We start from the raw sequence: 26,278 nt of genomic DNA, 5'->3' as shown, positions 1-26,278 counted from the left end.
TCTTTAGAATAGAAAGTTAATTATGAAAAATAAATATGTTTTGCCCCTTCCAAAATGTAGAAACAAGCTAAAAAAAACTCCACAGAAAATTGGTGACAGATTATTTGAAAGAGAAAAATGGAAGATCAATACCAGTTTTGGTTAACAATAAATTTAATAGAACGGAAATCTCTGCTATCTTGTTTGTCGTGACTCTGCATACATTTTAGACTAGCGGGCATAATACATTTACATATTTACCTTTGTGTTATAAAACTAAGTTAAACAAAAAGTATTAAGATTTTCTCAAGGAAGTTAGTGAAACGGGAATAAGGTAGGAGATGAATAAGATGACATTTTCACACGACGAGCTCTCATCTCTACTTTCTGACGATAAATCGGGAAAGGCAGATGGATTAGATAATATGAATTATGTACATCTCAAGTACAGTGGAACTATACTTATAGAAGCGTTGAATAATCTTTTCAACTCTTCATGATTTTTATGCATGTTCCTGATCAACTTGAAGAAAGTCTGATAAAAACACTCTATAAGAGAGGGAAAAATAAAACAAAAAGTGGTCCCAATAATTATGGGGAAATAACACTTCTTCCTGTCATTTGTAAGATTTTAAAAAGATTTTAGTATGACCAATAATGATCTCAAGTTTTCTGAGTTTGCAATTAATTCTCTACGAGCTGGGAAACGGGTCTGGGTTTAAAACATGGCATCCTATTTAGTCCATGAGTTACTATTTAACGCCCATGAAAACCAATGCAAGATGTTATGCAGCTTTTGATATTGTATGAAATGATGGTTTATTTTACAAAGAATATCATAATGGTATTAACTCCATGATATGCAAAGTGATTGTCGTCTTATACTTTAAAATGTATAGCAGAATCATTCTGTTTAGAAAAAGATTTCCTATTTTTAAAAGAACACGCCATGGTCGATATTTTTATAAATGGTCTTCTTGATTTATTATCAACGTGTAAGCATGCTGTTGTATTTTTTAACATCATCCTTCTCTGTGTCATACCGTAGTAACTGATACGCTTCTTTTAAGTCTTTCAATGTCAAGCTTGGACCAGTCACAGTTTAAATGTATCTTGTAGTCTATAAAGTAGGTTTGGGATATAATTCCAAGAAAAAATAACAGTGTAGCGTTCAAAGAAAACCCGTCTGAATCCAAAAGAAACAATAAACAATGGTTCGTGGGATTTGAGAGTGTTCAAACAACACTAATGTAGACCTTTATGTGTTAATGTGTCTATGTATAGCCGAAATGATACTATACTTAAAGAGGCTAAATATGGACTTCGAAGTGGTTTATTCAGTTTATTGATGTTAAAGTAAATAAGAATGAATTTAATCCGCTCACGGCTACGATTTTTTTTTAAATGAAACTATGGCAATATCCTAGGCGTTGCATGGTTTTGAAACTTAGTGTAACACAAGATCTCAGAATATACTTGTACTAGAGAGAAACCATCGATTTTTGAGGTAGGCATATGGAAGGTATCGGTATATATATTTGCACTGACTTTGCAATAAGAGTATTAGGTATTTTACCAGTTGAAGCTATATTGATATTTTAAAAAAAACACTCTAATTGTCTTTGAGCAACTTTGCGGACTGTCTACGTTTTTTGGTACAATAACTATTTCTACTCCGTTTTTAGCTAATATATTTCAAGATTGCTAGTAAAATGAACTGATATTATTCTAGAAATGATAAACTGCTGTATAATTGTAATCTAAAAAGACTTCATAGAATGAATCGTACATTCTTCAAGGTGGAATTCAGGTTAATAGAGCTAAATCGAAAAGTATTATTAAATTCCAAGTCTGTTTCTTCTGTGAAAATGATTTGAAATGCGGACTTTATCAAGATATGTATCATAGTCGATTTCAGAAGTTACAGCTTAATGGCACTTTGTTTCTTCCTGTATTAAGAGAAGTAGGAAACACATTTCAAGGATCTCATATCGGTTCGTTGCCAATATTGTGTCAAGACGTTATTTATCCCTGAAAGAATATCGTATACTCGTTTTCAAATAATCTGCACCTCAGTCGTTTATCATTTTCTATCCGTAAGTAGTTTTCGTACTCAAAACTAAGAAACGCTTGGGTGTTATATCATTATTAAATCTAGGGTGTATGTTTACATGCACTAATATTCAATGTACAGTATTAATGTGGTGAATACTCTGTTATGTATATTTAATTTGAATTGTGTGACTGACCTTTGTTCATAATTAAGGGTAGCAGTTTCGCCTACCTGATTAATTTGTCTTTTTGGTAAGCATCTTACATAGCTAGCACTTGTCTATAATTGTAGATTATATATTAAGATAATTCTTACTTGAAGGAACACATGTTTGCTTAGTTGAGGAAATTGGTATTTGGTATTGCCCTGCGACAAACCTGGTCTACCGGATGTTTTTCTTGTGATTTAACTAATGTTTTAGCTGGAGACCTGACCTTATTTACAACTTAGAATGTTCTGGATATTAATTTCGATAGAAAATTGACCCTCATTCTAGATATGTTATTGTGTGACACTCTTTTATATAAGGGAGGCGTAAAAGTAATTTGTATTCCTATCTTAACGTCCAAAGTGGAATCAATCATTTAGTTTCGTTCAGTTCTAATCTGAGTGAATTTATTTATTAAATTATTAACAGTAATTACAAAGTGTTTATTAATAATTTCGGATTAAGTCATTATTTTTGGATTATTAAGATGTTCATTTAGAGACATTTTGGATTATATCAGTGTGATACATTAAGGATGTGAGTACGCCAACGCTATTCCAAGCTATTGGTACATCTGTACTTCCAAGATTGGAATTCATTCTGAACACCACAGGAATGCATTCGGAATACTCTATACTAATGGATTTGTGATAGAACTTTTATGACTATTGGAATTTGATTCACAATACTATGAATTCTTTTTAAATTTTCACTTTGTGTTCTAGGGAAATAAATTATTTGATGAATTTTGCCAAACTTGTTGGTTTTAACTCTTTTCTGTTACTTAGCTTAAGACCCATAGAGTCATAAAACTTTCTGTGGAATGATGACCAGTTATTTGTTAATTCGTTTAAGCAATGGGCAACTGGCGTGTTTTCGTCTCATATGTATTTTAACTGTTGCATGCATGTAGGAAAAATATGCAACAAACGTTTATCTGTGTCGATGCTGATAATGAATGTTGTTGGTGATGAATCTTTCTCAGTAACTTCGTTAGTTAGTTTATTAACAACATATATATTCTTTGTTGTTCATCGTTAACATTATTTATATAAACGTAATGGATAACCATTCCGAGAGCTTTATGTGAAGGAAATAATACCTGCACTGGATAAATAACGTTGTAACTAGTTTAATTTGTTTACCTCTAAAGCTACCTTGCAACCGACCGCTCCGGTGGCCTAGTGGTTAGAGCGTCCACCTCGGATCAAACCCCGGCCACGTCATACCAAAGACTTAAAAAAAATGGTTCTAACAGCTGCCTCTCTAGGCGCTCAACATTAAGAAGTTAGTGTTAGGACTGGTCGGCCTGGTGTCAGGATAATGTGACTGGATGGGACATCATGCTACATGTCTGCGGCATGATGCCCCAGTGCTAGATAGACATCACTATAAACTGCGACACTGCAGACATCGTAGTGATATGACTGAAACATTGTTAAAGCTACGTTAAAAATCCTAATAACACACACACACACGCACACACACACACAAACACACCTTGCAACCGTTTTGTTGTGTTCACTTAAACGGTAATCCCAACGTGTAGTACACATGTTGACAACGAATTGTAATTTGAAGATATGCTAAGCTATGTTTCCTTGATTCTCATGGTAAATGTTCATTTATCTATGTATGATCTTTTGCAAATGCATGTTATTTCTTTTCTTTATTTATTTTTGCTTTTCGCTTTGGCTGTCTTCTTTTAATGTTGATTTTACTCTGTCTAATATACTGAAGGAATCAATCCATCCATCCATCAATCAATCCATCCATCCATCCATCAATCCATCCATCCATCCATCCATCAGTCAGTTTTACTCTATATGAATCTTGTTCTTTCAATTGTTTTCAGGAAGAGAAAAGTACCATAGGCTGATCATTGTAAATAATGGGTTTACGACAGATTCGTCTGTATTGCATTTATCATAATTTATCATCTATCCTTCATTTCCAATTATAATATATTTGCATTGCATTGCGAAGAGATGTATACAAGTTTGTTTTTGCTCGTATCACACTGGAACACTGGTTACGATATTGCTGTCGATCTCAGTTAATTTGCCTTCTAATTTAAAATCATTGTATCACCCATGGCTGATAAACATGCATGCAAACTGAGATAAACTATTTTACCTCAGAGATTGCTTATTTCAAATTGACTGTATTAAAATATTTTATCGTTGTCTACGAAATTCTAAACTATATTATTTTTATTGTGAGTTGTAATTAGCCAAATGAAACAATAGATTGGCAAGCTTCGAAACTGAATGGCACGCATATATTTATGCATCAGCATAGCGCATTTATATTGTTACCCATAGGTTGAAATTACTTGGATATGTACGTGAAAATTAATTGATTGCACCACATTACCTTTATTTTTTATAATTTGTACATAGTATCTTAAACTAGGCTAATCAGATACAGCATGTCTCTTGTGTACGCATAAATTTATCCGTATCACTTCTTTTTTTCTATCTCGTTAATTCACGCAGCTTTTCCTTTTTCCTTGCTACTTTTTCAACATGCACATATCATAGCGGTATAAATACAGAATGCATAATGCGCCCTAAAATAAGAGCAATTATATATATGAAATGCCAGGAACCCAGATCCAACCTGTACACGACATTTATAAACTATGAAAAAAGTCTTTGTGTATTGGCCTCAACCCTCTTCAGTATAATACTCTCTACCAAGGTTAATGATGCCTTCTAAGACCATGATACTAGGATTCGTATCAGATACTGGGTTAATGGCAAAATCTTCCGTCCTAAACGAATACAGTCAAAGACAAAGTTACATTGTCTCCTTACTCCTTACTGCTGACGACTGCTCTTTATGCGAAAACAGAGTCGGACATGAGAGAGAGATTGGACTACTATTATGACAATTTCATTCAAGAAGACAGAAGTGATGCACAGTCATCCACAGGAAAGCGTTGCATTGAGCCTACCATCACATCAAATGTCCAATAAGTCCTGGCAGTGGACAAGTATAATGACACAATCCGGCGACGGTATTATAAATAATTCTGCAGAAGATGTGTATTAAGGAGTTTTGAGCCCCATGTCAGCGAATCTGACACCCTAAATATATATAACGACTCAAGATTCATTAGATACTAATTTTATTAAATGTAAAGAATCATATTAATAAATCTTTCAACAAAAGGACTTCAATTTCCTTGGAACCTAACTTACGAAGCTTTTGAATTCTTAATTCCAATTCCGTTTCAAGACACCGTAACTATCTTAGTGGGCTTTCTATGTAATTCACTTCAGCCATGCAGTTTCTCTTTCCTAGAACACAGCGACTTAACTCAAGTCTCACGCATCTGTACACTTTCATAATTCTCAGCAAACAGAAAATCGTAGGGACGGTTACCCTACCAATGGTGCATGTTTACTGCTTAAATTGTAGACCACGCCCCCAATTCGTTTTGAGTCCTTTAGTCGACTACAAATGATTGGTCCGCTTCCATAGTTTTAGTTTATCTTGGCGCCAAACGTCTCACACTTGGCTGCTTTGATATAGGATATATATGAGGCCGACTACGCCGATGGCAATAATCAAAGTTAGTCAGAGGTTTATGTTCCTATCAAGCAATCTTGGCAGCTGAAGACTGCGAAAGCCCAGGTAGGACATTCTATTCTCGGGTGGTTGCGAAGCCAAAATTCTGCCACCAGCAGAGTTCATTACATTCATCTATCGCGGTAGCACATCAAGTGTGACTATTGTGTGTGATCAGTCTTGAAACAAAACTGAAGACCTTCAAAGCTAGTGTGGTCACAACCCAACTGTGTGCTAGCTAAACCAGGACGATGCCAAGAAGCTTAATCTTTTTCAGCTGGGCTTCCTGAGGAAAGAGACGAAGATATGGCGGAAGCACAGGGACCCGGACACTGAGCTTCTCACACAAGCAGGTATTTTGATTAATCGACATCTGATGATGAAATCCCAGTTCAGATGGGCAGGCCACATCATGAAGATGTCAGAACAGCAATTACCAAAAATCCTCTACGGCGAGCTGAATCAGAGAAAGCGATCTCTGGGTGGTGAAAAGGATAGTTTTAAAGACTCCTTAAAATTCACTCTTGAAACACTTCAACGATGACCCTGAGACATGAGAAGATCTCGAACAAGATCTTTCCACCTGGTGGAGCTTCGTCAATACTAGAACCACAGACGTTTAAATGAGGAGAATTGTTGTCCAAGCACACTCAAGCCGCATCTCCTCTCCAGTGTGCCACTTATAGTTCAAAGCACAACATTGGCCTAATCAGCCTTTCGCGTACATACAGAAACAAAACCATTTAGTGAAATCATGGTGTTATTCGGACTCGAATGACGAACAACAATGTAACTTTAGCAGGTCGATGTTGAAGCCAACTAGGCAAACATGAAACATATTCATGATTTAACTCCATTAGAAATAGTCATGTAAACGTTAGAGTTACAGCGCTCATTTATGACAGAGACAAAGAGAATAGAGAGAGATATTAATAATGACGGGATAGTTTTTATTACACATTTAAGACATAGAATACAATGTATTTTCGAAATACTTGCAGTATTTGTCTGGGGTAGCGTATAGTCTAGTATTTTTTTCCCCACGGTGTGTCCCCTTTTACATCCATATAACAAAGACAGTAATTATCAGGATTAACAATTCGTTAATATTTCTTCTGAATTTTGGTATTCGTCGAATAGACGTCAGTACTGTGCTCAAGAATTTAAGGTAAAAGCCAGCCATTAAAAAGGTGATTTAAAGCACAAATAACAGAATCAAAGGTAATGCGCAGTATTATTATAATCAAGAGTCACACAAATCGAACCTGTAATCTAGACTAATATCTGATGTTACTCTTTTCATTATCATATTCACCTGTCAGATACACTAAATGTTAAAACATTTGTGTATTCAAAATTTTTTTTTTGTGTGTGTGTGTGTGTGTGTGTGTGTGTGTGTGTGTGATATGGATTTTTAAAACGTAGCTTTAACAATTTTTCAGTCGTATCGTTACGATGTCTGCAGTGTGGCAGTTTGTAGTGATGTCTAGCACTGGGGCATCATGCCCGCAGACATGTAGCATGATGTCCCCCACCACTCACATTATATCCTGACACCGGGCCGACCAGCCCTAACACTAACCTCTTAATGCTGAGCGCCAAGCGAGGCAGCTGTTAGTACCATTTTTGTAAGTCTTTGGTATGACTCGGCCGGGGATCAAACCCACGACCTCCCGCTTCCGAGGCGGACGCTCTAACCACTAGGTCACCGGAGCGTAATACTTAGCTAGACAAGTTTATATACCCCTCTACAAATTACCATTTTCTGAAAATACTCTGAAAGTTAATGGAATTTTCCATTCTAGAAGTTTCTAAGGCCAGAATCATGAATATAAACAAGTTTATCATTAATAATGATCTAAATATTTAATCCACAATCATAGAGAAAATTTTAGCTATGTGTTATGGTGTTTACAAAATAAATATCACTGCTCAGGTACACTTTGAACTTGAATTTGGACAAGGTCATGGAAGAAATACAGATATACATAATACACAGTTATTAGGAAAAGGCAGCAAATCATACAAGTTAACTATACATAACATCCCACCCAGTCACATTATCCTCCGACCAGTTCTAACACTAACCTCTTAATGCTGAGCGCCAAGCGAAGCAGCTGTTAGTAACATTTTTATAAGTCTTTGATATGGTTCGGGGATCGAACCCACGACCTCTCGCATCCGAGGCGTACGTTCTAACCACTAGGCCACTGGAACGGTCTATTCAGATTTGATGATAGTATTGTGTGCTGTGGAATCATTACAATACTACTTCCGTTTCTGGTGATTACTAGGCTACCGAAAGAGGGATAAGAAATTTTTTAAAAAACTTGCCATTGTTTAGAAAATATACAATGATAGTTTTTGCAGTTATATTTATTTTCTTTATTAATATGACTAGATAACAAATATTGTTTAATGATATGAAATAGTTAATATCCTCCCTCGGAGCCTCTTTAGATGGCAACAAGCGGAACTAATTTGCTTCCAGCTCAGCTGATTTTCATAATGACCTGTATTGTTTATAAACAGTTGAAGAAGAGCTATTGGAAGCTAGTTTGGGACTTCAGTGGGTTTGTTCAAAGGTTAGTAGGTGAATATTTCCTGGGAACTCGAAATTTGTTTATGAAGGACAGACTAGGTAAGCAAATAAAATTACATGTTCCATCCATTGGGAGAGTTTATATATTTTTTCACTGAGTTTATCAATTATAGCATGACTGAAATTTATGTCATTCCTCTCAGTGAGATATGTGTTTAGTGAGTTAATTCTCATCTTTTTATGCAAGTATATCACTTTCAGTCTGAACATTTTAGTGTGTAAGCTTCTTTCCATGAATTAACTCAGACTGAAATATTTAGTTTAATTCAATGATAAATGTTATTGAGTCAATGTGTTATATGCTGTTGAATATGAGTGTTAGTCACTATTCAAACAATGAAACGAGGTTGAAGTCCTTTGCTGAGTTAAGTACTGTGTTGTATTTTGGTACCTGATCTGTCATCCTTGATATAAGAAAGAAGAAAAAGGCTATGTCAATTGTATTGTTCTTTATTTATACATGTATATAGAATTTATTCTGAATAAATCAATGTATCGATGAAATTGTCCTTTGGGACTGCAAACCAATGTAAGCGTACAAGCCTCAAATTATTTGCATTGAACCTGTGACTGGAAACCATTGGTGATAACGGTATAATGCTACACTTGGCCATTTCACCTAATGGTTCGCTATATCTATCCATCCAGCCTCCAATCGGAAATTCTTTATGTACATTACAAACACAACACATCATATGCAATATCACAGATGACAATGAGAGGCAGCTCAGTGTTCATTTCCTTTGAAAAAGTTGAATTTTAAAATTTTTGTTTTGACATGTAACAAATAACTAGAGATTTGAAGTTCTAAGTAGTTGTACTTAAATGTATTACTATTACAATGGAAAACGAACGATAAACAGAAGATGTAAAAAACACTATAAATTACCATTGTAACTATTACACACGCACACACGCATAAAAAGTTAAGCATATGAATAAATATTGCACATAAAAAAGAAGAAAATAGTATTTATTCTGTTCGAACCATTTGGTGGACATTGTTTTTCATTTGTATATTTATCGATCAGAAGTAAATATCATTTTGCTTCAAGACGCGTGCGTTTAAAACTTTACATAATAGCTACTTATGGTGGTAATTACTGTGTGCCTTTTTCTTTTACTGCCAGGAATAAATCCATGTTACGCACGCCAATGTTATGATAAAATGAAATATACCCAATTTTTAAGTAAACAAACTAATTTAATTGTATATACAAAGAGAACAACTACTCAAAATTAGTAGTCCTTGATGCAATTATGGATTTTCGCCATCTGTAAATATCATTTATGTGGTCTATAAGAATGTATAATTAGATTCAAACAGAAAGGAAAACAATGATGACTTTTAGGCTCTAATTGGTTTAATTTACTTTTTGTTTTGTACTGATTTACTTTTTCTTTTGTACTGATTAATATCTAACTGCCGACTCCGAAGTGAGGATGGACAGGACTGGGTGACAGACTTTGCTTGTCTGGTTCCCAATTCTGATTTTAACTGAAGAGGATTGCGTCATGGCCAATATTGGTCTAACATTTTCAGTGTTCATTTTTAAATCGTGTATATCACATATCAGATCTCTCGGCGTCATTGTGATAACTCTATGCATTGAAAGTTTTAAACTAATTCTCCCGTTTGCAGACCACAAATGAAAACAGATGTTCAAGCAAACATTATTTTGCACACATCCACGTAAATTCGTTTGGGAAACTAATAAAGTGTTCACATGGGAACTCGACTTGAAAATAATCCCCTCAAAGAAATGTGTTTCTAAAGGTGGTTTGAGTCCATGTTTTAGAAATTTGTATGATAAATACAGATTGTTCAGTCAGAGAACAGGTCTAGAAATTCAAAATGTACACTTGTATCTTTCAGCGTTAAGAAGTAGTCACTGATGAGTTATGCTCCTTGATCTGCAGCTCTAAACCACAGGTAATTTAGTAGAAACTTCTACCTTCAAGTCTTATCATAAGCTATAATAACAGGATTAGGCTTGTTTTAATGATAAGTTCACGAAAGGATTGGTCTTTTCTCAGACCCTTTTTTGTGATAGCTCATAACTTTCCTGAGTCATACATCGCATGTGACAAGGTAATTAAGAATCCAATGCCTTGATTCTGTTTTGCATATCTCTGGAGGTTTCACTCGTCGAGATGCAAAAATCATCTCAGGTCGACGAAGGCGATAGTGGTCTTCCACCTAAATTTGGACTATTATATAACTAAATCCTATACAATATATAGCCATACAAGTTCTGTTCCAATGTAGTTTATTATTTTGCATGTCTGGTTCTATTTGATTGAGCACGTAGTTTTCATATTGTTGTTCAAAAGATGATTAAATTAGCAATGCCATTTATCCTGTGGAGAGTTGTCAAGTATTGTATCCCATGTCTTTGAGGTGTCTCTAGCACCATACACCATTTCCAAATGAATACGTAGTGTGCATTAAGATACAAATAGAATGTTAAATGGACGATATCGCCAGTCTTTCCCTGTCTTTATCATCCAGGATCTTTCATTGTATGCTAATGACTCAGTCTCATCCTTCAACATTTTGTGACGAATATACAAGAAGAATACCTTTATATATATATATATATATATATATATATATATATATATATATATATATATATATATATATATATATATATATATATAACTGAACTTGTGCGAAATAACCTATAGCAATCCGTTTCGTCGTAACGGTATGTTTACACTTTCCTTAGGATATGTTTACGCTTTCGTTAGGATCTATCTACAGTGTTCATAAATGTTAAATTTGTCTGTTACGAGGCACACATACTGTATTTAACGTTTTGTTGTTGTTGTTGTTTCTGAAACCTATTAAAATGTTATAAAAGTCGATCATCAATTATTAAATATAAAAATGTCCAAATGGCCCCCCCCCCCCCCCCCGTCCTTCCCCCATCCCCTTCTCTCTCTGAATTATCATAGCTAGATACGGGCGAAAATTCATAAAAATATGAGCGTTGGGATTTTCGCTTGTGTCATACGACGATGTGTCTGGACTTATGAATGATGGTTAAGTTCAGTGAAACCGTCCAAACGAGAGAGAGAGAGAGAGAGAGAGAGAGAGAGAGAGAGAGAGAGAGAGAGAGAATTGTATAGTCTTTAGAGTGTTAAGTAATACAGAATAATGACTTAGATGAACTGTCAGTATAATATAATATTTTAATTATGTCTTGTTGGTTCGTCATTTCGCTTAGTTTCTTTTCCACGCTAAGTGTATTTGTAGTGCACTCTTTCTCAATAAAATCCACATTTCATGTCTAAATCACCAGTGTGTCTTATATCGATTTAATAATTATAGGATACTGCATTTCTTTGGGAAAATATGAACGAGTTTTTTGGATGGAATAATGCACGACCTTGGGAGTGCAATATATGCTTCCGACATAACGAGTTCATATTTTCCCATACAAATGCAGTAACCTTTTTATTGTATGCTCATTTTTTTAATTCTACCTAAGGCTTAATTATATAAACAAAATACACTACAAGAAACAACGTAAATGAATGTATGCCGTATTCCAAATTAAATACACAAGCGCATATTTATCATTACACAACAACAACATTATTACTGCGCACATAACTCCGCGCAGATATATTTGAACTTAGTCGCCCGCTCGACAAAACTTTCGAAAGAAAATGGCGTTTCTAGTTAAAATTGAAATTTGGAGTCATATTGTGAATGAATGTGCATTGCAACAACTTTTCCATTTGATCTGGAATGAATAGATTTTGGCATTTTTCTCGATTCTAGGAAATTTCGTGATTATGGGCTGGATTTGTATGTGACAATTCCACATGAAATACATGGTATTGAATAAGTTAGGGAGAAGCTTGTTGACGTCTGCAAATGTGTTTCTGTTTCTGTCATTGAATGTTTTAAACCATAATGTGGGGAAAATATGAAATATTTCAATTGCAATTATCAAAAAGACGCTATGGAATTTAATGCTTATTTCATTTTGAGTGCAGTAAGGAGGATGTAATTGCACTTATCATCGAAATTACAGTACAATTTCGAAATGTGTAATCCAGATTGAGAACCTATGACATGGCTCACGTAATTCGGATTTGCAGAACTAAGAAAGTGCATTTTGAGGAAATTCAGGATGTAAAACTGTAAGTATATTTTTTTTTGTTGCCATTCGTATCACCAGCTAAAGAAGACAGTATATGACTTGTCACTTGTATGTTATTTGTAAGGACCTTATCTTGCGTCTGTTAACTTATATAATGTAGCTAGCCTAAATCCGAAACACTGTATCAACGCTGAATGCGCCAAAGCAGATGGTATGTGGCAGTCCACAAAACATCTGTTTTAGTTCATTCAGAAACAAATTTAAACAACCACAACGTAAAACACCTCTTATGCGAGTGTATATGATTTGTTTAGAAATCAAAAGTGCTGGCGTCTGCGTCCATTGTTTGTTTACAATAGAAGGTAGTTCCTTTATGCACGTGAATGCTATATGTATATTGGCGCGCTGGTTCAATATAGGGTATATCGTACGATTCTGACAATGTAAAAAGTTAACGGTGCAAAAAATGAGCATATAATAAGTGTGAATACAAATAGAAACCCCAAAAGAAAACAATCGACTTATCAATTTGCATACGTAATTGTGAACAAGAAAAATCGTAGAACTACATTATGTAGCGGACACACTCTTAGGCATGTAAGGAGTTTATTCACGCGGTCAATACGGTTACCCGGAGCATATCGTAGCTCCATTTAAAGTGCAAATATGTTTATTTGTATGTGATATAAATAAAATAGATGTATAGTATGTACGTTGTATATATGATATACTACTCGTTTTATACATTTTGTACTAAATATATGAAGTCGGCATTATTAAATCTTTTAAAATATCTATCTTTTAAAATGTTCTGGTTCTTTTTGTTAGTTTTTGTGTTGTTGACATGAATTCTGCTTTTTCGCTTTTGCAAGTTCTAAATTGCTTCCATATAAACATAAACTCTGATGGAATAAAATGTAAATAGCACGCAATTTATATTTTCAGCACAAGATAGGTTATACATGGCGGCCGGTATTGATGGTGGAAGACGAACCCGGGAAATCCCCGGAAAGAACCACCGACCCTCGAGAAGCTACTGGCAAGCTTTCTTACATACCCACCCAGACAGAAGTGAGATGGCAGTGATCCGTAACGGAGAGCGCTTTAGACCACTCGGCCACTCCAGCTTACATTGTTATTTAAATCATATTTAAGGATTGACTGCTAACATCAGCACATACTGGGTTTTTAATAGAAGTGTCTTTGTTTTCAGCCTCTCTATTATAAATTAATATAATTCGGCCTTATTTCAAGATCTAATAACATCTTGGAGAATAGAAATATATTTTAGTCCTTATATGAAACATAACATTGTGTTAATACGCAATAAATATGGAGTGTGTGTATTATTTAGATTTGTAACGTAGCTTTAACAATTTTAGCCATATCGCTATGATGTCTGCAGTGTGGCAGTTCATAGTAATGTCTGGCACTGGGGAATCATGCCGCAGACATATAGCATCGTGTCCCACCCAGTCACATTATCCTGACACTAGACTGACCAATCAAAACACCTACTTCTTAATGCTGAGCGCCAAGCGAGGCAGATGCTCGTACCATTTGTATGTCTTTAGGATGACTCAGCTTGGGTTCGAACCCGCAACTTCCTTCATTAGAAGCAGCGGACGCTCTAACCACTTAGGCCACCGGAACGATTCAATAAATATGGCAAATAATGATGTTATGTAAATTCACTAGGCTGAAAAATAAAAATATAAATAATTGCGCCGAACATTAATTTGTCAGTTTTGTATTGAAGAATCGAATTTGTCCACTTCCCCAAGTAATTAGTAAATTTTTATATGTATGCACATCACACGTCAACAGATCTTATATGGTATGTTACGTGTTGTTCATAACGCAGATTAAGCGTTGACGCTATAATCTTTTCTTCAAAATTAGAATACTTAGAAATTAGTTGTTATTGTCATTATTTTGTCAATGCTATGGGGGTTGAAGATTAAAAAAGAAAAGAAAAAAGGGATCACAGCGCTCCTTTGACAGGGAGATGACGTGGAACTTTCACTTTGGAAGAAAGGAAAGCAAACATATGCCATAGCAAATAATTTTATCATACAATGTTTGGTAATATCCGTTTGATTTTGGGATCATTTTTTTTTGCAAGAGTTCGCAACTCTGACAAGTTTATTGCGTGTGCATACGTCGTTTCTCGTATTTCAAAAATAGACTAAGTACTGTTTCCTTGAATCGGCAAATTTTGCTAAACATGTTTTTTGGTATGTATGACATGTGTCAACTGTACATACAATGTGAATTTAGAAACGTATTTAAACATTAGACTTTTGAAACGTCACTTCAAAACCTGGCATTAAAATGGTCCAACAGCACGGGAAGTTTTAATGAATATATATGTGACTTTATGTTGCTGAAAATTATGAATATTTTCTAGCTAGTGGAGGATCTCAGTTAAACAGAAGCAGCAATAAAGCCTTAAAAGAAAAGAGAATGTTTATTGTGTTCAACCTGTTGGCATTTTTATAGTCTGACTAAGCAAACAGGTGTTATTCAGTAGGGTTCTAGAAAGGTCATATGTACTAAACGTTCCAGTTATTTCAATCCAGATGAAATATTTACACAAAATGTATTATACAACCTATCGTTATTTTATATATGCCGTGTCTACGTGACTAACATGAGCAACATAGTCTTGGTGCATCTGAACTTTCAAATAATGCTATGAATTCATACAAACTGTAGACAAATGAAGATACGTATAAGTAACTCTAGTGATACATCGGTTAGCGTACTGGAAACATAAAGGGAGGCCTATTATTTTAACAATTAGATATCCTAAACGCATTATGGCTAATTATTTTATGCAGTTAAATGACAAAAGTAAATAAATAAGTTATTTGATGCAAGCATTTAATAAATGACTGTTAACAAATATAGCTTGATTTCGTTCCCACCTATGCACCAACTGTACAAATGAATTTGTCACATGCCTGCTTAGCGTTGAATTTATTTGAAATTGCATGTGAATGAAAATAAATCTAGATTGCTTTGCTATGACTCAGATGTGTTTATTCAGCATTGTGCTACTGTAATAATAATAATTGGACACGTTCGTGTGAATCGGCTCTTACAATATGGTGGAACAATGGTGAATTTTGTTAGACCCCGGTATCATAACTGGAGTAATACTAAGTCAGTCTTTAGAAGAATTATCAACTCAGATATTTGTACTTAATTTCTTTAAAAAAGCGTTTAATTTGTTCGTTCATGATAACACCTGGAGCTAAGATAAGGTAGACATTCAGGCCCAGGTGTGGTCAGTTGTGATGAAGATACCAACTGATCATCTCTGAACGGATAAAGTTCTAAAACGTTAACCATTATCAAGAGTTAAAATATCTCTTGACAGTTTGAAATCAACATAAAATGAGTTGATGCAACTCTTTTCTCCAAAACCTTTATACCATTATGGTACATATATGCAGGTTTAGTATCCCAGAAATTGCACAGGGTTCTCCAGGAATATGTATCGAGAACTCAAAGGTACTATTTTAGATGGGAAGGGGAACAGTGTCTTTTCTTCAATGTAACATCGTAGTGGAGAAATCTGGCCGAAAACTGATGCCATTCGTTTAAAAAATAAACTTTTTAAGAAAAGTAAAATACCGATCTTTACAATTTAAATAATTTTTTTTAGAGTATACATTTATTAATATTATTTACACATATCAAGTAAACTTCATTTTATGATGCGTATGGCAAGCAAGTCATTGTGCTGTTACCGATGGCATTATACGATATTCTTTTGTTGTCCTGTGAAATAAATTGTACCTTGGAGCGTATCCATCCAAACCTTTCATCTGTACGTCACCGTTGTTCTAGATACATTAAAAGAAATGTCCTACATAGATGCAACTTCTATCATCTCTTCATAGTACCATTCCAACAACTGAGCGAATGTGCTGTTACTTCATCCTGTTGTAACCTCTAAGAAAATGATTAAGACTGTTACCCTGTTTCTTTTTTCCACAGAGACTTTCTAATCAGTGAAAATTCTTAAAGCCTATAAAGAAAGTAACATGTTTATTGACTTAAGCCTGTTGGTATTTGCGCGGCCGAAAAAGACAAAAGATGTAGTTTGGCTTTTCTTTGAAGAGCGATTTGTCCTAAGAATTATTGCCATTTCGTTCCAGTGCAGCTATATCTAGGAAATGCTGATCTTAATTTGCGCAACGCAAGTGCCTTACAAAAGCATTTTTTTTCTTGGTGCTTCTGAATTTATCATTAATGTGCTGGATTTCATCAATAATGCACAGAAATGAAATAAAAATATAAGAAACGTTATTTGCAATGTCAAAAGTTTAACATACAATTTGCAAGGCGAATATTTTACGTTGAATGACACATTCATGTTGCTACTTGTTTGAACGACAGGTTGTCCAAATACAAGGATGTTAACATTTATAATAAGTATCACCTACTGCAGAATGTTTCCATATTTTTATTATGGACCGATATTTTGTATATATTCATTATCTACCGATTGTTTCTATACATTGATATTTCCGTTATATTTTGTTTGTTTCTACATATTCATTATTATCCGATTTGTTTTTATATATTCTGTATCTCTCGATGTTTTATATATATTCATTATCTTCCGATTTTTCCTGTATATGGTATTTTACGCAAGATATATATAACTGATGCCATCAGCTTTCCTGTCGATTTCCTGCCTTAAATGAACCCGTTCTTTGGTCATGTCACAGAAAACATGGACCTTGTTCTTCCATTTTCTTTATCAGTTGAAACATGTCAGGGAAACATTAGACACCGATTAAGCTTTGCATTTTAGCTATCTCATAATTATAAGTCTGGCTTATTTGTTAATGAAGTTTATTGGGCCTCATCACCAAGAGAATTAGTTTATAAACTGGAAGACATTGAAACGTGTTTGAAAAAGATAATTCACACTTCCCAAGTGTTGACATATGTCTTCCTCTACGTAGCAAACACCAGAAATATTCCAGTTTAACTTTATTTTATGAATGGCCAACTCTACACTACATTGTTAGTATTTCTCATCAAATGTTTGCCGGACAACAGGGTGAATAAAATGTCAATTTATTCGTAGCTTTATGAAAAATGCTGGTGTTGATTTTTATCGCAATGATGACTCGGCAATTTTAGTTTCCTTCAATAAACATTATCTAAAGCATTTAGTTGATCGAATTTAATCAGCATCGTTCAGAGTCCAGAGGCAGCTCATTATACCAGGTCATTATGGGCTTGTCTTTAATGACAAGGATCAAGCGTTTCTACTGAACTTGTCTCAAGAGGGAATTTACTCTATTGTCTACTGCAGATTTTTTTTTCAGTCTACATACTTCAAGACGAAAAGAAAATAACAACATATCAAAACAATACATATCTTATCTCGCTATCTTGAAGATAAATACTGATGTCTGCACTGCTAACGATATAAATGTACAAATGATTTATTGGAACTTCTTCCGAGTCTCGTGTATTTCAGGCGATGTATTTCAGCTTAGTCATATTGAGACGGTCAGTACGTGTTAGATCATTATGCTAGCCTATACAAATGTTTGAAGTAAATATGGATACTTTTAATGGCAAAATAAGAAATATTTTTTGCCAGAGTTATTGGTGCATAATAGTCTTGATTGCTTGATTGACAGAAACATGTGTGCTGTCAATATATTAATAGTTTAAAATATTTAATCTGTAATTGAAAGAACTCTTGGCCATCTGTTGAGCCAGAGTGTTGGATCTTGTGATGGCACAACAAGCAAATGTTGCACCAGTTGACACGGCCGAAGATCCTACCCTGATGATTTGAAACTCGGATTTGTCTGCTGCTCATAAAAGTAAAAATCAACATATGCCATGTCACAAGGAGTGCGAGTTGGAACTAATATTGAAGATTTGCATGACGACGTAGGGTACTATGCGGACCTTGCTGATATATTCACATTAGCGTTCAAAATGTTGGCTGATTAGACGAGTAAGTCCACCATTAATACTTGTACTGCTCACACTAAGCTAGATGTTGACCATGACACCAAGCGTCCCGAAGTACATAAACAAACATGAAAGAACAGTTACATACGATTTGACGCTGTTACTAATACGTCAAACAAGAATCAATGACATTAATGGATCATGTTTGTTTAAAGGTAAGAAATTTCTATAACACGTTTGAATCTTACCTCTATTCGTTTATCAGTGAGTGTATATAGGATCTAAAGTCAATGCAATGATCTTATTCATTTGCGGTGTGCACGTATTCCAAATGGATAGCAGTGATCCATTCTATTTGTACTTTTCAAATTTGTTAAAGTTCTAAAGAATAATTAAAGATAACAGCTATTACTAAACTAAGATGTCCTATATACCCTAATTTAAAGATTCTGATTTAAAAAGTGGAAACAGATTAAAATAAATCCATATCATACAAAAAATGAAGTTAAATAGCAAAATCAGTGAAAGTTTTCTATCATTGGTATAATGATAGCAAAAATGTTACATAATATCGTAATGTGCCTAATGACCTTTCCGACAATAATTTTTTTTAGCCATTAATGGGTCAGTAACAGCAGTAAACATGACTTAGAAGAAGAAAAAAATTAAACCACTTTGTGATGTTCTTCGTCAAGTAACACTTATGGCCAATCACTTTGTGAATCAGTAGCATTAAGCAATAACAACCTTAGAAACTCCATCAATTAATCACACGCACTCATAACTCAGTTAACTACTTTGCTAACAAATGCATGTCTGATCTCTTTCAATGTCAGTATTCCAACATTAAAAATTAGTTAGGCTTGACTGGGAGTTATAATTTTTATCTTATAAAATGAAACACAAACAATGTTGTTAGAACTGCCCACATATCAGTACAAATATTTGAAATATTGTAATTCTCGAGATGAAAGGTTCGCCAGGAGTCATGACTTATACAATTCCGTCTAAAGTATCTCATTAACATCCGATTCAAGCCCGGATGTATTGTTAAAACTCTGGTTTTGCAAACTCTGAAGAAAAAATTTTGATGAGCAAAGAATTTAATTTTTGTTTTTATATATAAAGTTTTATATATATTAATATGTTGGAGACGTTGAAGGGCTTAAATTTGAGTTAAACATATAATGAGATATACGCTTCATAAATATCAGTCCGGTACAGCAGTTGTGTGTGTGTGTGTGTGTGTGTGTGTGTGTGTGTGTCCGTAAAGAGTCTTACTGGAAATATAATACACATGTTTTCAGAAACAATTCATTTCTGTATAGTGACATCAGTGAGAATTTATAGCCAATATTTTTTTTTTTAAATTGACTTCCTCATTTTCAAGTATGACCTAAATATGTCAGCGATATAGACTACGAAGGACCATTGTTTGATATTTTTCAAGTACTACCTAAACATGTCAGGGGTAAACTGCATATGACCAATATTTGACATGTTTCAATAATACATAAACATGTCAGGGGTATAGACTACTAAGGAACATTATTTGATTTGTTTCAAGTACTAAATAAATATGTCAGGGATATAGACTACATTTGACCAATATTTAATATCTTTCATACGAATAACTAAGTTCATAAGCCTAGAAACGAAATAAAGCCAAACCGCCCTCGCCTTACATAATTTTAAGTGCTGAAGATAAACAATTGACGATTGCAAGGGTTGGGACGTGCCAGTGCTCACTACATTCAGAAACTTTACTATTTCATTAAAACGTTGATAATGGAAGGATGTCAAAGTCAAATCTTGTTATTTAAAATGTTCCCCAGAGATTCAATACACATTATTTTCAAAACATCTGACTGTCACACATGACTGCTGTAACAGTCACATAGGAGAATTAATCTAACGTTATCATGCATTCAAGAATACAGACATTATATTGCAACAGAATTCTATGCATCAAACGATGAAATCAATCTTACATGGTAAATGATTTTCCATTAAATATTTATCTCGCCAACAATGTCTCAACGGGATGAACAAAAGGATTGGTCTCATTCTCCTCAAAGAAAAACAACTGACTGAAAGCTTCAACAAGAATGCTTAATTCGTGCATTAACATGTATGTTTACACTAGCGGAGAAGAATGGAGTGTTTCAGAAAAATAAGTATATTTTTCATGGTCAAAACAAATACGTTCATTCAGTTATAGGCTCGAATCCGAATCCCCATTCAAAATATCTCGATTAGAAATCTGATGGAGATCCGTCTGAAAGGAAAACAAGGCACATCTCATGTGCAAACAATGCTAGTAGTACAGTGATTGGTCAACAAGAACGTCTTCTGGTGATGACGGAAATATGTACTAAATTTAATAAAAACCCGGTGAAGTAAACAGCAAATAGTTGTTGCATTCACAAAATTCTGTTATCCCTGGCATCCAGCTATAAGTAAAAAAGGGTAATAACTCTTACAAAAATCAAGAGCCCACAAAATATTGTCTGTACGTGTGTCTTTACATTTTGTACACAATATGTACAGAGTTTAACAGCAATCCATAAACAAGCTGCAAGACAAAGATAAGTTCGCAATATTCTGTCGTACGCTGAATTCATTTGCAAGGGCAATAACTCTAGCAAAAAATGCCGTGATTTGTAAATGTACGTACCTTCAGATAACGATTACATATACAACATTTCATGCGAATTGATTATAAACTGTACGACTAGTTACGGTAATGAGATTGTGTCATACAATGTGTTAGGCTACAAGACCCACAGGGCAATGCCTGCAACAAAATATTGCTGGAGCAAAACGATTTGCCGAATGCGCATCTTCAGATGATGATCGTAATATTTACCAAGTTTATGGTAATCGATCAAAAACTGCATGACTAGTTGCGCTAATGACATAGTACTGAACGGAAGGACAGGCGGACAGACAGATAGATATACATAATATCGTAATGAGCCTAATGACCTTTCCGACAACATGTTTTAGCCATTATTGGGTCAGTAACAGCAGTAATCAAGACTTGGAAAAAATTTACTTAGACAACTATGTGATGTTCTTTGTCAAGTAACACTTATGGCCCTATATACTCTAATTTAAACAATCTGATTTAAAAAGTGGAAACAGATATAAAAAATTAATATCATACAAAAATGAAGTTAATTGGCACACTGATTATAAAAATGTTACATAATATCGTAATGAACCTAATGACCTTTTCGACAATAGTTTTAGTCATTAATGGGTGAGTAACAGTAGTAATCATGACTTGGAAAATATAGGAGGGGTACTAGACAGACACTGGTATATAACAGTTTAAATGAATGCATATTTTATTTGCGGTTCAGAAGATCAATGAAATCCAAAGGTTGTTGTCATTGTTGTTGATGTGCTTCCTGGGATTCTATTTTTTAATGCATGAAAAAGCCCACTATTGCCGATATAGAGTTGTCAACCGTAAAACCTTAGCCTTGCCAAAGTCAGCCACATTTCTCACACATTACTGGTTAAAATTCTTGTAATCTTATTTTTGACACAGGTGCCTAGAACAATGTGTGCATTTTACACCAGTTCTTACAGAAGGTCAGATGTAAATGCTAACACAATGGGTCATTTATGTTCATCAAAACATGAAAGCAAAATATTTTACTAACTGAAAACTAAAAGTTACTGTTATGTGGTATTTACAGTGGTTGATGCCGATAACGTCCATGTCAACAAAGCGTATCCTATTCATCCATAAGGTTAAAAATATGCTCAGTATGAAATATTCCGTTGTATTGTCACGTAAATTTATGTATATATAGATACTTGACTTTGTACACGAGGTTTCGTTTAGGACAGTTAAAGTTATAAACATCCTGAAGTATCTATTTTATTTTTTGGCGTTAATGCGCTTCTTTTCTGGTATTATTTTATATTCGCACTTCTAGTACATAATTCTCAACACCTTGCAATCGTTTTACATGAATGACTTCCGTTGAAATAAATAAATAAATAAATAAATAAAATTTTTAAGAAAATTTAAAACCTCCACACGATACACGAGAAACCAACAAAAAGCACATGCTTGTTTTAAGTGACTTGCGACTATTTGCTTATCTTGAAGACACTTCACTCTGCGACTCTGACGGCAGTGTGTACATGGGATCCTCATGAGACGAGAGTAAATCGAGTTTTTGATACTTACGAAGAAGCAGCAAACGGCTGGTCCACATAATAAACAAAACCATTTTTCAAGCATAACCACGGCTTGAATACTTTAGTGTCGTAAGCATTGTCTATGCGTGAAATTGCAGTTCAAAGCTGCTCTACATTCATATAGCGTTATTCGTATGAATTTTCAGAATGCTGGCAACTACTTTTCGGCTGAAATTATATAATGAGAGACATGCACAAACTTGTATGTCAGTCTGAAAGGGAATTTCAGACTGACATACAAGTTTGTACATGTCTCTCATTAGATAATTGAACGGGAAGTTCAATAGAATCATTAAAATTAGCCTCACCTTATGGTTATGATTCTGAGTGTTCACACTGAGGTAAGTTTAAGGTTTATTAAGTTCCCAAAAATTGAAATCTATAAGATCAATGAATAAAGAAACCATCAACAACAACCACAAAAATGAAAAAGATGATTGTGAAGAGCGATGGTTGTAATTACCTCTCTTTGACTGTGAATAAAGTACGTACACCACCGAGTACATGTGCACGTGTTACTTTTAATTACGCAATTTGTAGAGTCACGTGGCTATACATGGTTCGTGATCTATATATTTGAGCTCGTTCGTGAACTGAATTCACGCATTGTGATGCCTCTGATGTTCAGGGTAAGCATTTGCCTTGTGTACAGTATGTGTGGAATCAATAAAATTCAATGGTTTGCGTTATATGAGCCAATTCAAGTATCCAATTTGTCAGAGAAATTAAATTTTACAACTATGCAAATAGATAAAAACTAAAATGTGTAAAGATGAGTTTATAAAAAACAGCATAAGGAAGAAAACCAATAATTTCTAATAGTAAAGATGCAAAGGAGAGTTAGGAAAGACTTGTAGTGTCTACATTTTAGAATTAACTTCAGCATCGCCACAACTATGTAAGCATCACCTATTAATTTACTTTCAGCTGTTAACACATATGAAATGAGCGACATTACTTTAGAATAAAGTTACCCGTGATACATTCTATGGAATAAAGTTACCGTTGAGATGTAAATTCTCAACCTTTTTCTGGGGGTTAACCTTATAAGGGGTATGGAAGAGATTATAATGATATACTATTGTTTTATTATATACTAAACATCTTTCTTGCTTATGGTGCTTTGCTCTAAGATTTAAACTGTTAAAGCTTGCGGTTTTAGTTCACTCATATTCCTTTCCGACACTTTCAGTATATTGGTCATTTAGTTATTAACCTTACGGTCAACAAATGTTACAATAATAGTTTCATTGTTACATCATCCACATTTGTTAATCCTGAATTAACGGATTCTCAAGTAACATTAAAGTTTCCCACGATGCCTCTGTTCGAGAATCTGGGTACAGGAAGCTTGGAAGAAATTAACAATTATTTATAAAGCAAGGTGTTATTCAGAACTACAATACCTTTCCCATGTATGAAAAAAGCCGTAATATTATACCAATTTAAATACCATCGAAGTTTGACAAAGGTGGTCAATGACAGGGGTTATTGATATATTTCAGGATTTCTTTTCCTTTTAATTTCTGCCCAAACTTTGATAAAGATTTAACCATGTGACATAACCAGCTTATCAAATCGAAAGCATTCTTATTAAGAATAAACTTTGTTGCTATACAAATTAATCAGTACATATGTTAAGTGTGACATCTTTTAAAATGTAGACATGAAGTACACCTTCGGTACTTACCAGGTAGTGGTAGCTTTGTTTGCAAGGAATGATCTTGCGGTTCGGTTCCCAGCTGTACATTGTTTAGAGCATTGACTATAATTCTGGAAGAAGGATCTATAGTTCTACCAAAGTCTCTCAAACGTCGCATCTTATTCTGGAACTGACATCTGAACTTTGACGACCGGCATGCTCTAGATTTCTCACTGTCCGCCAGAATGTAATCTTTTTGTAAGCAAATGATGGCCGTTGCAAATATGATGTTCAAATTCATTATCTTTCACTTTCTATTTTGGGTGATATATTTAAATCCCAATACCGCCTTCTATCGCCGTTAGCTATAACACGTCAGCTACTTTTGCCGATGACATATCACACAATATTACCGATCCGTTACGTGTCCGCATTAACTATGCAGATGGAGAAGCAAATTTTATTGGATAAGTAGAAAAGGTGGTGCATTTCCACCTACGATTTTCGTTCCATGGCGCACGATGTTAGAGGTCCAATTACCTGGAAGCTCTGAGCACTGGCTCTTCATGTTAAATTTGCATGTCAATACATCAGCAACACACCTCCTGTTGTAGATCTGGTGGAATGGAATAACAACAAGCTAGAGTATAATTGCAAGTTTGCCACATTTGTCAATCAATATCGGCGACAATGCTGACATGAAGTCAAATCAAAGACAAACATAATATGCGCTAGTGATCATCAAATTCAATACTTCTCTCGCCTTGTCGCTCTCTATTGAGGATGATACAGCCAAAATCCGTCAGTAGATTGCGTCTTGGTCTGAACTTGTACACAGCAAGTGCTTGTTGATATGTTATATGTGCAGGTGTCAGTGGCGTTGCAAGAATTTCTGCCGACCCCACTCTCGTCCCCAAAAATGTTTATGGGAATTGTGTGTCCCCATTGCGCATTCGCACGCACACACACACACACACACACACACACACACACACACACACACACACACACACATATGCAGTAGCAAGGGGGATTGCTTGGGCGATTGTTACATCGTTAGTAGGTATTCATACAAAGCATAGATCATCAGGAATGTGTAACTATATACCGTCTGATAGCTATAATAATATTTTTAAATTTAAACTATAACACGCCCATCTGTAGCAGATTGTGCTTTCAGTAATACATATACAATGCAGATTTGCGTCATATATTTCTTCTTTAAAAAAAGACAAATGACTTGGCGAAATTTTGAGTTATTTTCTTTTTTCTGTTTTTTGTGTGTCCCGGAATGTTTTTTTATGATTTGTTATCCATATTTTCTTTTCTGACAAACTTCGATCATGCTTATTCCAGTTTTGAATGGAAAGTTCTGTTTTCTTTCCACGCACAAATGCACAAAAGTGGCCCTGCGCTATACTTTTATGTCACGCAGTTTTGCAGTTTTATCTTACACCTTTAAAAGAAAAATGCTACAAAATATTTATGAACAGATTGTTGACGAGACAATAGATGGAATATAAGAGGATAATTACCTTTTCTAGAAAGCTGATAAATAGGACGAATGTGCTGTCATCTATACTTATAGTTAAGTGAAGTTTGTACGGAATAACAAGTCTAACCGCCCACAACATATCAATACAGAAGAGTATTCTGAACAGGAAAACGTGTTTCACTTCGATTGATTTTGCTCTTTTTCGCGTAAATCATGAATGTGGACAGAGACTATTATCTTTAAATCAGTGGGATCCAAAGCGAAAAATATGTAACATTTTCCCTCATACGCTATTGCACATTGTTTCGTCGGTATCAATTATTCATACGCCTTTTGTAATTTTTTTCCTTGCGCTTTGAAAACAATTAACTCCTGCTGAAACGCAGTGCATGGCGGGGATATTAATTTGTACGTGGGGGGGGGGGA

General features: G+C 34.6%; 1 protein-coding gene across 1 annotated transcript in view; it reads right to left on the bottom strand.

The window, feature by feature from the left end:
- LOC149797085 (uncharacterized) overlaps positions 1-25,012 on the bottom strand; it is a 113,132-nt gene extending 88,120 nt beyond the window's left edge. The window contains exon 1 of the mRNA XM_089961759.1: positions 24,406-25,012. Coding sequence (XP_089817885.1) covers positions 24,406-24,658 — 253 coding nt within the window. The 5' untranslated portion in view covers positions 24,659-25,012. The remainder of the gene's footprint in view (positions 1-24,405) is intronic.
- Positions 25,013-26,278: the final 1,266 nt, after the last annotated feature.

Source organism: Sinohyriopsis cumingii, chromosome 6 (assembly GCF_028554795.1).
Source record: "Sinohyriopsis cumingii isolate HCF-2022 chromosome 6, ASM2855479v2, whole genome shotgun sequence".
Lineage (NCBI taxonomy): Eukaryota > Metazoa > Mollusca > Bivalvia > Unionida > Unionidae > Sinohyriopsis > Sinohyriopsis cumingii.
Note: the sequence above shows the minus strand (reverse complement) of the source record. Positions and strands in the feature narration are given on the sequence as shown.